The following is a 13,050-nucleotide window of genomic DNA, read 5'->3' as shown; positions in this document are numbered from 1 at the left end:
TGAAAGCCGGGCTTCTTATTAATTGAAGCACAGTGTTCTTGAAGAGTAGGATAAGGTTTTCCCTAGCAGAGACCATAGTCCTCAACCGGCCGTTAGGTGGTGCTGCTGTTCTGGATGCATTCCAGTGGACAAGGCTTGGCACAGTGCGCAAAACCCCCTTCACATACACAACAAAAGAATTTGGGGCTGTGTGGGAGATAAACACAAAATATTCTACTTTTTTAATATCCATGGAGTCAAAGCCCAGATAGTGGGAGCGGGAAAGGCAAAGGGAGGAACAACAGTCAAGACAAAGCCAAGGAGAGCTGTTCTTGACCGTTCGCTTGTCCTTTGTCTAGCCAGTTCTTGGAATGGGAAACCCTCCCCACCCCCCTTTATAACACAATCATAGTTTCACAAACCCCAGGAATGTTCCGTGCGGAGAAAGGCTAAGTTTTGCGTTTGCCCGTGGAATTTTGACAGTGATAATATCCCCTTGATGTAAATGAAAGACACCTGAGGACAGGGGGAAAAAAAACATTTCAGACGCTGCAGCGTTCTGCCTGCTCCAGCCCCTCCTCCATTTTGATTTTATGTTTTCAGGTTTTTGTTGGGGAACGTGTGCATGTGTGGAGGTCAGATGACAGCTTGAAAGTTGGTTCCTTCCTTTTGCTCTGTGGGTTCTCGGAATCAAACTCAGGAGGTGAGACGTAAGGGATGGCACAAGTACCGCCCCTAAGTGAGCCGCCTCACTGGCTTTGTTGTTGAATTTTTGAGGCAGCCTCACTCTGTAGCCTAGGCTGACCTTGAACTTTAGGCAAACATCCCACTTGAGCTTCTTATGTGGGATTATAGGCACGAACCTAGTTGTTCATAGGCGGGTGCCTTTTCTCCCTGAAAGGACTTCGGCATCTTGTTCTTGAGTCTTCAGATTTGCCTCTCCACCCCAGTTCCCAACTCTCTGGTCTAACTCCCCACACCAAGTCAGCTCTGCTTGAGTTGATGCGATCGGCTCTGCTCCCTCAGATCAACACTCCACGGAGCCCACAGTTCTCACCTGCACTGTAGCAGCTATTGTAGGCACGGTCAGGATCAGAAGGCATACTTCTGATACATCGGAATAGAGTTTCTCTTCTCCCTTGTCCTTCCCGAGATACCACCTGACCCATTGTGAAAGTCACATCATGAAACAAGACCTGTCAGAGAAGGGAGATGCTGAAGAAAACCAGGATGGCACCGTTCAGTCCCTGGAGGCCTCAGGAGCACTGGCAGTGGAGCCAGGCAATAAGGAGGGGGTTTTCTAAGTTTGGTATGAGCAGAGGGATCAGACAGGGTACATAGAAAGAAGAGTGACAAGCCAGTCTCCATGTCCACACGGTAGGCTCAGGGCTTATCTGGGATTACCTGACTATAGAGCAGATAAATTCCAGTGTCCCAGACTCGTACAATGTCTCCCTGGGCCTCCAGGCCTCTCCCACGCCTAAGTACTGGTTGCCACATCACCTCTGTCACGTCAGAGTCTGCTAGAGGTGAGGAGTGTGCAGGTCAGCATTCCCTTCCACTCAGTGCATGAGCTCTCTCCCTTTTCATTTCTAGGGTTCTCTTGCCCCCCCCCCCAGTTCCTGGTTGGTGCCCCTCCCACAGTGCCGTTATTTAAAATAGTGCTCACCCTTGGAGGTGATGTTAACTGGAACAAGATGCAGGACCGAGTGTTTCTCTAAAGAAAGAAGGAGGAAACAGCAGTGTTGACCTGCCTCGGAGTCCACCCTCCACCCTCACCTCAGCTCTGCTCCGCATCCCTCGTGCTCCTGGGTCACCGCCAACAGCACCGAAACCCCAGGGCTCACTCACTCTTGTGCTTCTGGGTGAGTACTGCTCTCCTGCTCCGAGATCTCGCCCCATCCTTCCAGGCTTCCAGGACATCAGGACTCTGCTCATGAAAGAGGGCCAGAGTTTGACTAAGATGTTAAGGGTCTCAGACAACCTTCTTCCCAGCCCTCCTCAACACCAGGAATAGCTGAAATGTATGTATCTGTCATAGGCCCCTGGTCTGGGCACTGACTGCCTTTCAGGGTGTTTATTTTCCTTAAATGGCTGTTCCTTTGACTTCCAAATCTAGATCCACCTCCAGCACTTACTTGCAATTTTGCAGATTGAGAGGCTCTGAGACCCCTCTGCCATTCATCCTTCAGCCCTAGATTCCCATCTCCCCTAACTCACCTGCTTCCAGAGGCTCTGCCATGGGGACTCTCCCCGCTTCTGGGAAGGCCCTCCACTCCTCTGCAGCCGGCTCACCTCCCGCCTTAGGCTTTGCAGCTCTGTTTGTTGGATCAGTAGTGCGACAGCACAAGTTACAGCCCCCAGAACTGCCCCCCAACTCAACCAAAGAGCAACCGAAAGGGCTGGCTCTCTGACTGAGCCCCCCATGTGGCCTGGAGATGAGGCTGGCATGGGCTAGGGACCCTGCCAACAGCTGTGGTCTCAGAAGTGAGGTGGCCAAGAGGTAGCAGGGAGGGTGGGAATACAGGCAAAGGCACAGAAGGGAAGAGAGGGTTACGCAAGGGAGAAATAAAAAGGAACTTGAGAATAGGAAGAAATCAAGCTAGGGTACTATTAGTCCCCCTGGTCCCCGGGGTCGAGCTAGTGACACTCTGACACTCCTTCCCCCCTAGCCTCAGGAGAATTTGGTGCCATTATCTAGGAAGGACAGGGCAGCCGTGACACCCAGAAGGAGCGGCCAGCCTTCAGGAGCCCAGGGGCGGCCCCTAAGTTGGAGGAGGGCAGGTCGGTTGGTTATGGGGCATGGTGCCAGGAGCAGGGAATGGGTATAAGCTGGGCAGCATGGGGTTTAGAAGGTGAGTGTGGTAGACTCTGACTCAGGCATGAATGAGATCTTTGAGGTTTGTTAGGGGTGACTGGAGATGAAAAAAAGGGGTTTAGGGGCCAGCAGGGAGGAGAACCAGGGACAAGAAACTGGCAGGGTGCTGGGGTTAAGGCTGGGCCGGGTGTGTTGGAACCAGGCCTGCACTACTCCCTGTGCTGAACTTGGCAAGCTGGACTTCCTGTTTCCCAAGAAGAGTTCTTACATAAGGTTCTCTGGACAAAGAGAAAAGACAAAAGCGGCAAGCCCCTCAGTCTGGTGCAGCACTCCTCCCCACGCCCATGTAGCTGACCCACCGGAGTCCTTCCTACAGCTGGTTCTAAGCCCCTTCCCAAGCTAGGTCCCATCCCACGTCCTAGCCAGGCCTCTGCCAGCACCTGCTCAACTGCTTGAGGCTGCCAAGAGGAAGGGCCCCGCTCCTCCCAGCCAGGGATTCCCCTGCAGGAGGAAGTCCTTTGCTAGGAAAATGAGGCTGCTTCTGCAGCACCTTGAGCAGAGGACCAGGTGCACTTTGTTGTTGTTTGTTTGTTTGTTTGCATTTTTTTCTGGTACCTTTGTGGATTCTATTCAGAACTGCAGCTTGGAGGCATGCAGGTCCCTGTTCCCCAAAGCCTAAATCCCCTTCCCACAACCTTCAGTTACTCTGAACCCCAAAGAAGAGAAATCATGATTTATTCTCTTTAATATCCATTTAACATTTTGTCACAATAATAATAAAAATAGTATCTTTTCAAAATCCACAGGGATCCAGGGAGGAGCTTGTCCCCAGCTCTTCCCCCTCACAGTTGGGAACTTCTGGCCTAGTCCCAGGTTCTCTGGCTTCCTGCCACCAGGTCCAGCCCATCTCAGTGCCTGGTACACAAAGTCAATAAACACGGGGGGGGGGGGGAGTCAGGGATAAGTGGGGGCTTTGGGAGCTAGTGAGGTGGATAGTTGTGGTGGGATGGGATGTTAAAGAAGAACAGGGACACGTCTGTGGAATGGAAAACACGTGAACAAGCTCTGGCTGCTTTTGAGAGGACAGGACTGGATCGAGGAGCAGCGAGGGGGTGGAGGAGTGGGGGTGGGGCAGGGAGGTGTGGTGATGCTCCTGGAGCCAGGGAAAGTTTAAGAAATCTGGGACAGCAAGGCTCCTCAGTGAACTTGAAAGAGTCCAAAGTAGGTTAGGAAAGGGGCAGCCTTAAGATGAGCCCAGGGGAGGGTGCGGATCCGAAGGGAAGACCCTGGCCGCAGCGGCAACAGCCCAGACACCTGGCACAGACGGAGCTGGGGCCCAGGAGAGCTTGCTGCTGTGGCTGAGAATTCTTCCAGGCAGCGCAGGGCCAGCACACCATTCACCAGCAAGTCCAGCTTCAGGTAGACAGCCTTTCCCTCATCAAAGTGCACCTGGGCAGAGAGAGGCAAGCAAATCCAGACCTCTGCCTCCCTCATCGAAAGCCAGGCATCTTCCTTCATGAATGGAAGAGTCTCCCTCTCCCGCCAATTCCGTGCCAATCCCTCCTCCCCTTAGCCTTCGCTCTGCCCCTGGAGCCAGGCAGGGCTTACCTGACAGTACAGGTAGTAGAGCCCAGCCCTGATGACTGTAAATTCCCCAATCTGGCGGTCGTAGCGCAGAGGGCTGGAGCTGTTGATTTTGGTCTCTTCCCAGCCACTCACTGTCCCATCCACACCTGAATGGGGGATGTTTAGGGATAAGTAGAAGCCCCTTTACAAGACCCCACACACACTCCCCAGGAATCCAGTGTGTGTGTGTGTGTGTGTGTGTGTGTGTGTACACATACACAGTACAGCTTGCCCAGAGTAGGTGGAGCCATGCCCTTATGGTGCACGAAGTGATAATAAAGTATTGTGTGATGAAATCTAACATACGTGACCAGAAAGTTGTCACTGGTGATTGCTTCTGGGGAGAATAAATAGTGCTACAGCGAGAGAGTTGGGGTTTCTACATTTTACTTCACGGTTTATGTCCTGTTATAGTTTATACTATACTATACTATACTATACTATATACACACACATGCCTGCATCATTTGAGTCAACTGAAAACAGGTGACAGGCCACAGACTCATGGGTTATAAATTTAAAACTTCCTATACAAATGAGAAGAATATGCCCAGCATTGCTGGTGCACACCTTTAATCCCAGCACTTGGGAGACAGAGGCAAGAGTATCTATGTGAGTCCGAGGCCAGCCTGGTCTATAGAGCAAGTTCCAGAACAGCCTGGGATACATAGAGATCCCTGTCACAAAACAAAACTAACAAAAAATAAAATAACTCTTAATGTCCATCAGCAAATGAACAGATGAGCAAATATGACATCCCTGTCTCTTGGTCCATTACTCTGCTGTAGAAAGGAATAAAGAGGGCTGGTGAGATGGCTCAGCGGTTAAGAGCACTGACTGCTCTTCTGAAGGTCCTGAGTTCGAATCCCAGCAACCACATGGTGGCTCACAACCATCTGTAATAAGATCTGACTCCCTCTTCTGGTGTGTTTGAAGACAACTACAGTGTACTTGCATATAATAATAAATAAAATTTAAAAAAAAAAAAAGAAAGGAATAAAGAAGAGCTGCTTGCTAGCATGTGAATGAACCTTGAAAACACTGTGCTCAGTGAAAGAACCACATATTGTCTGCTCCCAAGCCTAGGAAATCCCTGCAATAAGTAGTCTATAGAGACTGCGAGGGGCAGGTGATTGCTCGAGGTTAGCCGTGATGGGACTATAGTGTGATGGCTAAAGGATGTGCGGCTTCTTCCTCCTCCTTTTATTACTACTATTATTTTTTGACACTGGGTCTCATGTAGCTCAGGCTGCCTCAGACTTTCAATGCAGTTGAAGATGAACTTGGATTCCTCATGCTGCCTTCCAAGTGCTGAGATTATGGTATGTGCCACTTTATCAGACTTGGCCTCATGTTTGTGACAGGCTCTCTATGCAGTCCTAGCTGTCCTGTTGTCCACTATATTACCCATGCTGGTCTCTAACGCAGAAACTGGCCTGCATCAGCCTCTGCCTCCTAATGCTGGGATTGCAGGTGTGAGCCATGGTTTTTGGTGATTAACGGTTTGCACCTCAGGGTGCACTTTAGTCTTAGTAGACTTAGAGCACAGGATTATACAGGTGGGAAGACTGCATGGGATGTGAGATCTATCTTTTTTTGTTTGTTTGTTTTTTCTAGTCAGAGTTTCTCTGTGTAGCCCTGGCTGTCCTGGAACTCACACTGTAGACCAGGCTGGCCTCGAACTCAGAAATCTGCCTGTCTCTGCCTCCCTAGTGCTGGGATTAAAGGCGTGCACCACCACTGCCCAGCTGTGAGATTTATCTTAATAGAGCTGCTACCAAAAGCTATGCCATGCAAAGGGCTGGGGATGTAGCTCAGGGGTAAAGTGCTCAGCTAGCGTGCCTAGGACTCTAAATTCTGTCACCACAAAACAAAGAGAAATCTCTAGAACTAGTGTAGTCGAAAACTGTAAACAGGCATGGTGACACAGGCCATTAATCCCAGCACTTGAGGCAGAAACAGGTGGATCTTTGAGAGAGAAACTCTGTCTCGAAAAAAACAAACAAACAAAAAGGAAGTAGTAGTAGGGTATGGACCTCAGAGTCCATGGCTTCCCAGACCCTGCTCCAAGGCTGTCAACTCTAAAAGCTCACCACCCCACCACCACCACCACCACCATTACCACATCCCATCCTGGCTTTCTTCCTGTCTTGCACCATGCTCCAAGCTCCTTCTCTCTATGGAGCTTTATAATGGTCTTCCTCCCCCAACTGCACCCCCCCCAGCTCTTCTCTTCCTGACGATGACTTCTAGTTTCTCCTGTGGGAGTGGGGTGGGTGTGTGTGAGTGTATGATGGAACGGGTCTATAATCTGATCGTTTGGGATTCTGAGAAAGAAAGTTCCTGAATTCAAAGCCTTGTCTCAAAACAAAGCAAAATAAGACAAGCAAACAGACCCGAAACAGACCCGGCCGTGCCCATCTCTGACTTCCCTTCTTGTTCCCCAGCAGTCAGCAAAACATGAACTCTGTATTTATCCCCTCTTGCAAGGGTAAGGACACCCCGACTGTCTTCCCAGCACTTGGAACTGGGCCTCACCTAAGGGAGGCCTAAGATGCTCTGGTGAGGAGTTACCTGACAGTGCTCATCCTTTGGGTCCACAGGCTCCCAGGGCCTCAGGCCCCACAGTCAGTCAGTCACCCACCCTCCTCAGCCCTCCCTCTCTGCCATCCTCTCTGCCTCATCTCTCCCAGCTCTGTTCCTGTCTCTTATGTTTTGTTGCTTGGTTGAAGACAGTCTCACTGTGTAGCCCTGGCTGCCTGGTAGTTACAGTACACTGCCTTGACCTTCCTGCCTCTGCCTTCAAGATGCTGGAATCACACCGCACTCCACCCTGCCTGGCTTTCTCATCCCTTTCTCAAGTAAACAGTAACTCTTTGGCTTAGGGTGTGGCTCTGTGGTACAGCACTGGTCTAGCTTGCCTCTGGCCCTCCTTTGGTTTGTCTCCCTGTCCCCGTCTCCACATTACCCACCCCATGCTCACTGGGGAGTTGGGAGAGCAGTGATTCTTTCTGGGCGTTTCCATCTGAGTTGTTAGCACAGCCACCTGTCCTTTACCAGCCTCCCTTTACCCAAACTGACCTGACCCCTTAACCCAGAAGGGTGAATGAAGACTCACTCCAGTATCCACACCCCATGCGTGGCTCACAGAACCACCAGTCTCTCCTATACCAATACCAAATTTGCTCAATAATAACAGTTTCCTACTGTTCCTGCTCCTGAACAGCCCTGTCCTCTCCTCCCCTCCCCCCAGTCTGGCCTCCTTGGGACTCCCCACTGTTTCCAGTTTTGACTTTTCCAGTTTATTCCCCAAAGTATTGGAGTTGCTATGTCCAAAACTTGACTCTCCCTGCATTACCTTTGATGGATGGGTCACGATCCCTTCTCTCTTTGTGACCTGCCCTCTGTCTTCCATAGTCTTATACCCTAACCTATTTTCTTTCACAGGCATGTCCAACCTGCAGCCATCAGAGGGCCCCATGCATCCCAGGGTGCTATAGACATGGCCCAATGTATCTGCAGAGGACATCATGTCACAGTGTCAGAAGATCATGTACCCCACATGTATAGAGCGCTTTTCCACCCCCACCTCACTGAAACTCTAACAACCTCCAGTCTCATCAGACTCTTGGGAAAGCCTGGCCTTGCATGGTTCCTGAGCCTGCCTCTACCACACAATTAAGCTTTGAGGCCTACTAAGGCCTAAATGCTACTACCAAGGGCAAGGAGTCCCTGACTCCACTGTAAAATCGTCTTCCTGTGTGGTGCCATGTATCTTGGGCTACCTTACCATCATTCTTGTCACCTACCACTGTAATTACACATTTACAGACTGCCTGCTGTTCCTCTGTGGTGAATCCTTAAGCAGAGATGTGTGAGTGTGACTCACCATGGCCTGGTCCCTGGTACAGAGCAGGTTCCTGATTGCATGTATGCCGAGCCGGTGGGCTGAGGCTTGGGGAATCATCAGCTGCCCAATAATGCCCAAATAATGACGCCCAAACAAACCATCTCTCCCAAGGTGAAGAGAGCTAGCCTGGCCCTACCAAACAGCAAGGAAGGAAGAAGGAGAAGGAATACTGGGTACAGACTGGCTTGGGGCAAGGCTAGTTGTGGCCTGAGGACAGGGTGTACTTGGGAATGTGAACAGCTCCTAGGTCATGCAGCACCATAAACCTTCAAGAGTGCCCGATGCTACTTGGCAGCTCCCTTGCCCCATAAGGGCTGGACTTGTTAGTGTAGCATCTCTCCTCAGATCTCCTGCTGCCATGTCCCTAGTTCCCCTGGGGTCCCCCACAAAACCTACAAGCACCACTTCTCATGTTCCTTTGGCATCTTCAGGATGGAAGTGTGTTATCTCTTCCTTCTAGAAACATCCCTTTTACCTTTCGAGCCTATGGGTAACCTTATCCCTGCCCCAAGTGAGTCTCTCATGAAGACTGTGTTCAGCACCTAAGCATGTCCTAGCTGGCTTTGAATCCCACCTCCGCCACTTAGGCCTGCCATGACCTTGGGTAAGCTGAATATCCCTCTTATTAGACATAGGTTATCGGTGTCCTGCTATGGTGGTTGTGGGGATCTGATCAGTTCTAATGCCTACCGGCTACTCCCAGTGCCTACCCCAAAGGCACCGTGCCGGGATGAATCCAGCTTTGCTAAGGACCAAGGTTTTCTTTGGCTTACATCCCTCTTTACCGACCAGCCACTTCTCTCCCTCTTGCCACTGTCTTCTCATTCCCTTTTTCATGCTTGCTGCGTTTGCTCTATCTACACTTCTTTTTTGTTGTTGTTTTTTGTTTGTTTGTTTGGTTTGGTTTGGTTTTTTTTCTAGTCAGGGTTTCTCTGTATAGCCCTGGCTGTCCTGGACTATACACTTTGTAGACCAGGCTGGCCTCTAACTCAGAAATCTGCCTGCCTCTGCCTCCCAAGTGCTGGGATTAAAGGCGTGCGCCACCACGCCCGGCTTGTCTACACTTCTAACCACAACCCTGAAACTACCCATTAAGGTCATCAATTGGTGTTATGTCACTTAACCCTGTAGTCACATCTCTGTCCTCATGTCATGTGGCCTCCTCTCAGCTGCCTCTGCACAGACAGCCACATCCTCCTGCCTGGAACTGTCTTCTGAGATCTCAGGGCACCGCCCTGCCTCAGAATCTTCCTTTCCCATCTCTTCAGCTGGCTTCCCCTTCTGCCAGCTTCATTCTCCGGGAGTCTCTCTCCCCTGGTGTCTCATCTCATCCTGTAGCTTTAAATAACAACCCCATGACCATTTCTCACCTAGCCTGGGCCAGCCTCCCCACACACCCACGGGTGAAATTCACTTTACTAACTGCCCTCCCATTTGTTCATAATTAGACATCTCCAAATTAATCAGTCAATTTATACTGCTTCCCTCCTGGGCAATCCAGTCTTAGGAAATGGCATTATCTTTCTCAGATATTCGAGCCAGATATGAAGGCACCAGCCTGGAGTTTCAGCCGCTAAGGAGGCTGAGGCAGGAGGATCACGTAAGCCCAGAAGTTTTAGAACAGCCTGGGTAGAGTGGCAAGGCCCCACCTCAAACACAGAAAAGGAGGTATATTCTATTTATTGATCCTCCATTTCTCTCACTGTTTACATCTAACCCGTTAGCAAGCCCTGCATCTCTAAGCCACCTGTTGAATCTCCAGTTCTCCACTTATCTACTACTAAAGCCCCAGTCCGAGCCACCCTCGAATCCTCCCTCCAGGCCTCCACAGTGGATGGATGTTCCAGGTGACTAAACAGCAAGTACAAAGTCCAGAAGAGGCACACTAGGGCACAGGAGTGTCAGCCCCACAGTGCCAGGAAGTGAGGCTGAGGCCATAGCATGGAGAGACTGAAGCTAAGCAGAGAAGCAATGGGATAGGAGAGCTAAGCTGGGGGGGTGGGGCGCAAGATGATCCAGGATGGGGAAGGGGCAGAGTTGAGTCTGAGGTCCTAAGGTCATGGTGTCAAGGTGGGGGACAGAGATGGGCAGAGACTAGAAACATTTGGAGAAATAATGATATGATCACACAGTAGGAAAACCCATGGTACACAGAGAACACAGGGCCACAGGTGCTACCTGGAAAAGCCTGAGCGTTAGAGGAGGAAGCTGGGGGCCACTGGTTTGGGGAGGGGTCTGGGTTCTGCGGATGTGTCCAGGAAAAGCTGAGGTCGGGTGGGACTCACCTGCTTGTGTTCCATCCTGTCCTGGTCGAGGATGAACTACATGTAAGACACAGGAAAGGGTTGGTGAGGCTTCCCCTGCCCATCTCCCACCATCCCTCCCTCCACAGTCGGCTACCTACCCTCATAATGGGCTGCAATAGCTCGGCGAGGCCGCGCCTTCCGGCCTTTAGGAGCTAAAAATAAAGCAAGGATTTATTGGGGGATTAGCAGAGACACCTCTCCGGGGATCCAGGAGCTAGTCCCCAGCCTCTCACCCTGCTCAGGACCCTGGCAGTGCTAGTCCCCAGCCTCTCACCCTGCTCAGGACCCTGGCACTTATCCAGACTGCTGGACAATCCTCCCCCTCCTCCATCAGCAGTGACAACATAATTTATCATCCAAACTGCGATACTTCTGAGAGCAAGAAGTGGCTATTAATTAATAATCACACTGGAAGCCGGGCGTGGTGGCGCAGGCCTTTAATCCCAGCACTTGCGAGGCAGGTGGATTTCTGAGTTCGAGGCCAGCCTGGTCTACAGAGTGAGTTCCAGGACAGCCAAGGCTACACAGAGAAACCCTGTCTCGAAAAACCAAAAAACAAAAAAGGTAGAGCTGAACTTCTTACATTCCATTCTCAGCTGCTTAGCTGCTCGATTCTGGGTCTCCTTCGGGCTCCCTGCCTCAGCTTCTCTATAAAAATAATAGTTTTTTTTTCCCCCTCTGCTCACCTCATAATACTGCTGTGAATTCAGAGCAAAGCAGTATATGAACCAAAGAATCTTGTTACTGAGACTGGGACATAGGGACAGATGCTCACCACTTCTTCGAGGCCGGACTAGTTGTTCCAAGAAAGGTACCACATCCTGGCTTTCCTCTGTCTGGGGATTCAGTTCCTAGGGGAATTAAGGGCAGGGCTCAAACAGGACCTCCCAGAGACAAACAAGCACAGAGCCTGTCAGAAGAACCATCAGCCAGTAACAGACACAAAACCTGGGAGGTTAGGGGTTGGCCAAACTTGGGAACTTGGGAGTGAGGCTCAGCCCCAATCAACAACCTGCACTCTACTGAAATACTACACGCACACGCACACACACACACACACACACACACACACACACACACACACACCTGCACAGGATCTCAGGAAGGTGGGGCAGAGACAGACAGCATGTATGCATAGCTGATACATTATCATTCTCTGGTATCTGGTTCAGACGTCACAGCCAATCAGCACTTTCCACTCGGGCAGCACAACTCTCACCTTGGTAAAGTTGCCCCCTTATATCCAGATCACCCTCTTTTACACACCGACATACCCACGTGGGCTGGTTCACTCCACACACTCAGTCGTAAACTAGTGCCAGCTGGAGTCTCCCTGCACACACCTCACACACAACTGTCACAGCCAGCCAACGCTCAGTTTAGACACATTTTCCATGCTGGCATCCCGAACGCAGCATCCACACCTACTCACAGGGGGCTCCCGGCGGTCCTCTGCTGTCAGCTCCTCCTGAGAAGGCTCCTGCTGGGAAGGAGGCAGCTTGTCACCCTGTCCTTCTGACATCTCATCCTCCACCCCTTCTCCGATCCCCTGGCCCTCTGCCCACCCGACCCCCATCTGCTTCTCTGCACTTTCTGCTCCTAAGATACCCAGAAAGGGGTATGCTGAGGGCCTCACCTGGGCAGACAGCGTTGCCCAGCTCCCCAGGCTGACCACGACCAGCAGGAGGCCAAGGCAGGCCAGCGCCAGGCCCAGGCTCAGCACCAGCGGGGCCAGCAGGGCGGTGCCCGGCTCCCCCCGGCGCCCCCTCCGCCTCTGGCTCCGACGGGCGGCCATGGGGGCGGGGGGCTGTGCCTGCCTCACCGCCCCCCCATCCCGGGACCCGAGGGATGGGGAGGGGGAGCTGGTGGGCGGATCGGGCCAGGGGAGAGGGAGGGACCAGGGAAGCGGGCCGGAGGGGGGGGGGGCGGATGAGGACAGGAAGCCGGACACTGTGTGATTAAACTCCAACCTCCCCGGAGTGCTGTGCAAGAAGTAAGAGACGTCCTGCGCCGGGACGCGTGCAGGCTGGCGACCGCAGTGGCACTCCAGACCAAGAACTCTGAGGGCCAGTGAAAGCAGAAGTGGACAGGCATCCACCCAGGCCAGTGTGCCAGGGATGGGACGCGGGGGCCCTGGCCCCAGGAACTCAGCACCGCCCCAGTATGTTGAGCCCTCCCACGGCAATCATTAATCATGAAAATGCCCCCAAAGGACTTGCCTATAGGCCAATCTGATGGACTCAGTTTCTGAGTTAAAATTCCCTCTTCCAGAATTTCCCCCAACTTGTTTCAAGTCTGCTAACTACCTCCTTCCCACCATAGGTTATTTTTTCAGCTCATTCTGGTTTGGGCTTTGTTGTTGTTGCTTTTCATTTTGTTTGGTTTTGGGTTTGTTTTTGTTTGTTTGTTTG

The 13,050-nt window shown here is 51.6% G+C and overlaps 2 protein-coding genes across 5 annotated transcripts; both read right to left on the bottom strand.

Annotated features, from left to right (window-relative positions):
- Positions 1-191: 191 nt before the first annotated feature.
- Positions 192-2,486, bottom strand: Tnfsf13 (TNF superfamily member 13). 2 transcript variants are annotated; one of them, XM_021176068.2, is made up of 6 exons: positions 2,200-2,486; positions 1,831-1,909; positions 1,649-1,696; positions 1,384-1,502; positions 1,037-1,175; positions 192-495 (listed from the first exon to the last, which is right to left on the bottom strand). In XM_021176068.2, the coding sequence occupies exons 1-6, from the start codon at positions 2,428-2,430 to the stop codon at positions 386-388; spliced, it is 726 nt and encodes a 241-aa protein (XP_021031727.1). In that variant the 5' UTR covers positions 2,431-2,486; the 3' UTR covers positions 192-385. The 2 variants fall into 2 exon arrangements, with proteins under 2 accessions (XP_021031727.1, XP_021031728.1); XM_021176069.2 differs by having other exon boundaries at positions 1,384-1,499.
- A 280-nt stretch (positions 2,487-2,766) lies between these two features.
- On the bottom strand, positions 2,767-12,779 carry Tnfsf12 (TNF superfamily member 12). 3 transcript variants are annotated; one of them, XM_029483731.2, is made up of 8 exons: positions 12,276-12,531; positions 12,072-12,122; positions 11,415-11,490; positions 10,738-10,791; positions 10,619-10,654; positions 4,406-4,530; positions 4,112-4,246; positions 2,767-3,075 (listed from the first exon to the last, which is right to left on the bottom strand). In XM_029483731.2, the coding sequence occupies exons 1-8, from the start codon at positions 12,432-12,434 to the stop codon at positions 3,007-3,009; spliced, it is 705 nt and encodes a 234-aa protein (XP_029339591.1). In that variant the 5' UTR covers positions 12,435-12,531; the 3' UTR covers positions 2,767-3,006. The 3 variants fall into 3 exon arrangements, with proteins under 3 accessions (XP_029339591.1, XP_021031726.1, XP_021031725.1); XM_021176067.2 differs by lacking the exon at positions 2,767-3,075 and having other exon boundaries at positions 3,528-4,246; positions 12,072-12,119; positions 12,276-12,779; XM_021176066.3 differs by lacking the exon at positions 2,767-3,075 and having other exon boundaries at positions 3,528-4,246.
- Between the last annotated feature and the right edge of the window lie 271 nt (positions 12,780-13,050).

Source organism: Mus caroli, unplaced genomic scaffold (assembly GCF_978045245.1).
Source record: "Mus caroli unplaced genomic scaffold, Mus_caroli_1 scaffold_13, whole genome shotgun sequence".
Lineage (NCBI taxonomy): Eukaryota > Metazoa > Chordata > Mammalia > Rodentia > Muridae > Mus > Mus caroli.
The sequence above is the reverse complement of the archived record's forward strand: the minus strand, read 5'-3'. Positions and strand labels throughout refer to the sequence as shown.

Bases quoted from the DNA above. Each gene is read 5' to 3' on its own strand.
- Tnfsf12 (XM_021176066.3), bottom strand. From the start codon at position 12,434: ATGGCCGCCCGTCGGAGCCAGAGGCGGAGGGGGCGCCGGGGGGAGCCG. The intron at 11,491-12,071 runs GTGAGTAGGTGT...TAATTCCCCTAG, and splicing joins AGGACCGCCGGGAGCCCCCT to GAACTGAATCCCCAGACAGA. The intron at 4,531-10,618 runs GTGAGTCCCACC...TCCCCCATTCAG, and splicing joins ACAGGATGGAACACAAGCAG to GTGTGGATGGGACAGTGAGT.
- Tnfsf13 (XM_021176068.2), bottom strand. From the start codon at position 2,430: ATGCCAGCCTCATCTCCAGGCCACATGGGGGGCTCAGTCAGAGAGCCA. The intron at 1,910-2,199 runs GTGAGTTAGGGG...TTTCATGAGCAG, and splicing joins GGCAGAGCCTCTGGAAGCAG to AGTCCTGATGTCCTGGAAGC. The intron at 1,176-1,383 runs GTAATCCCAGAT...CTTCTCTGACAG, and splicing joins TTTATCTGCTCTATAGTCAG to GTCTTGTTTCATGATGTGAC.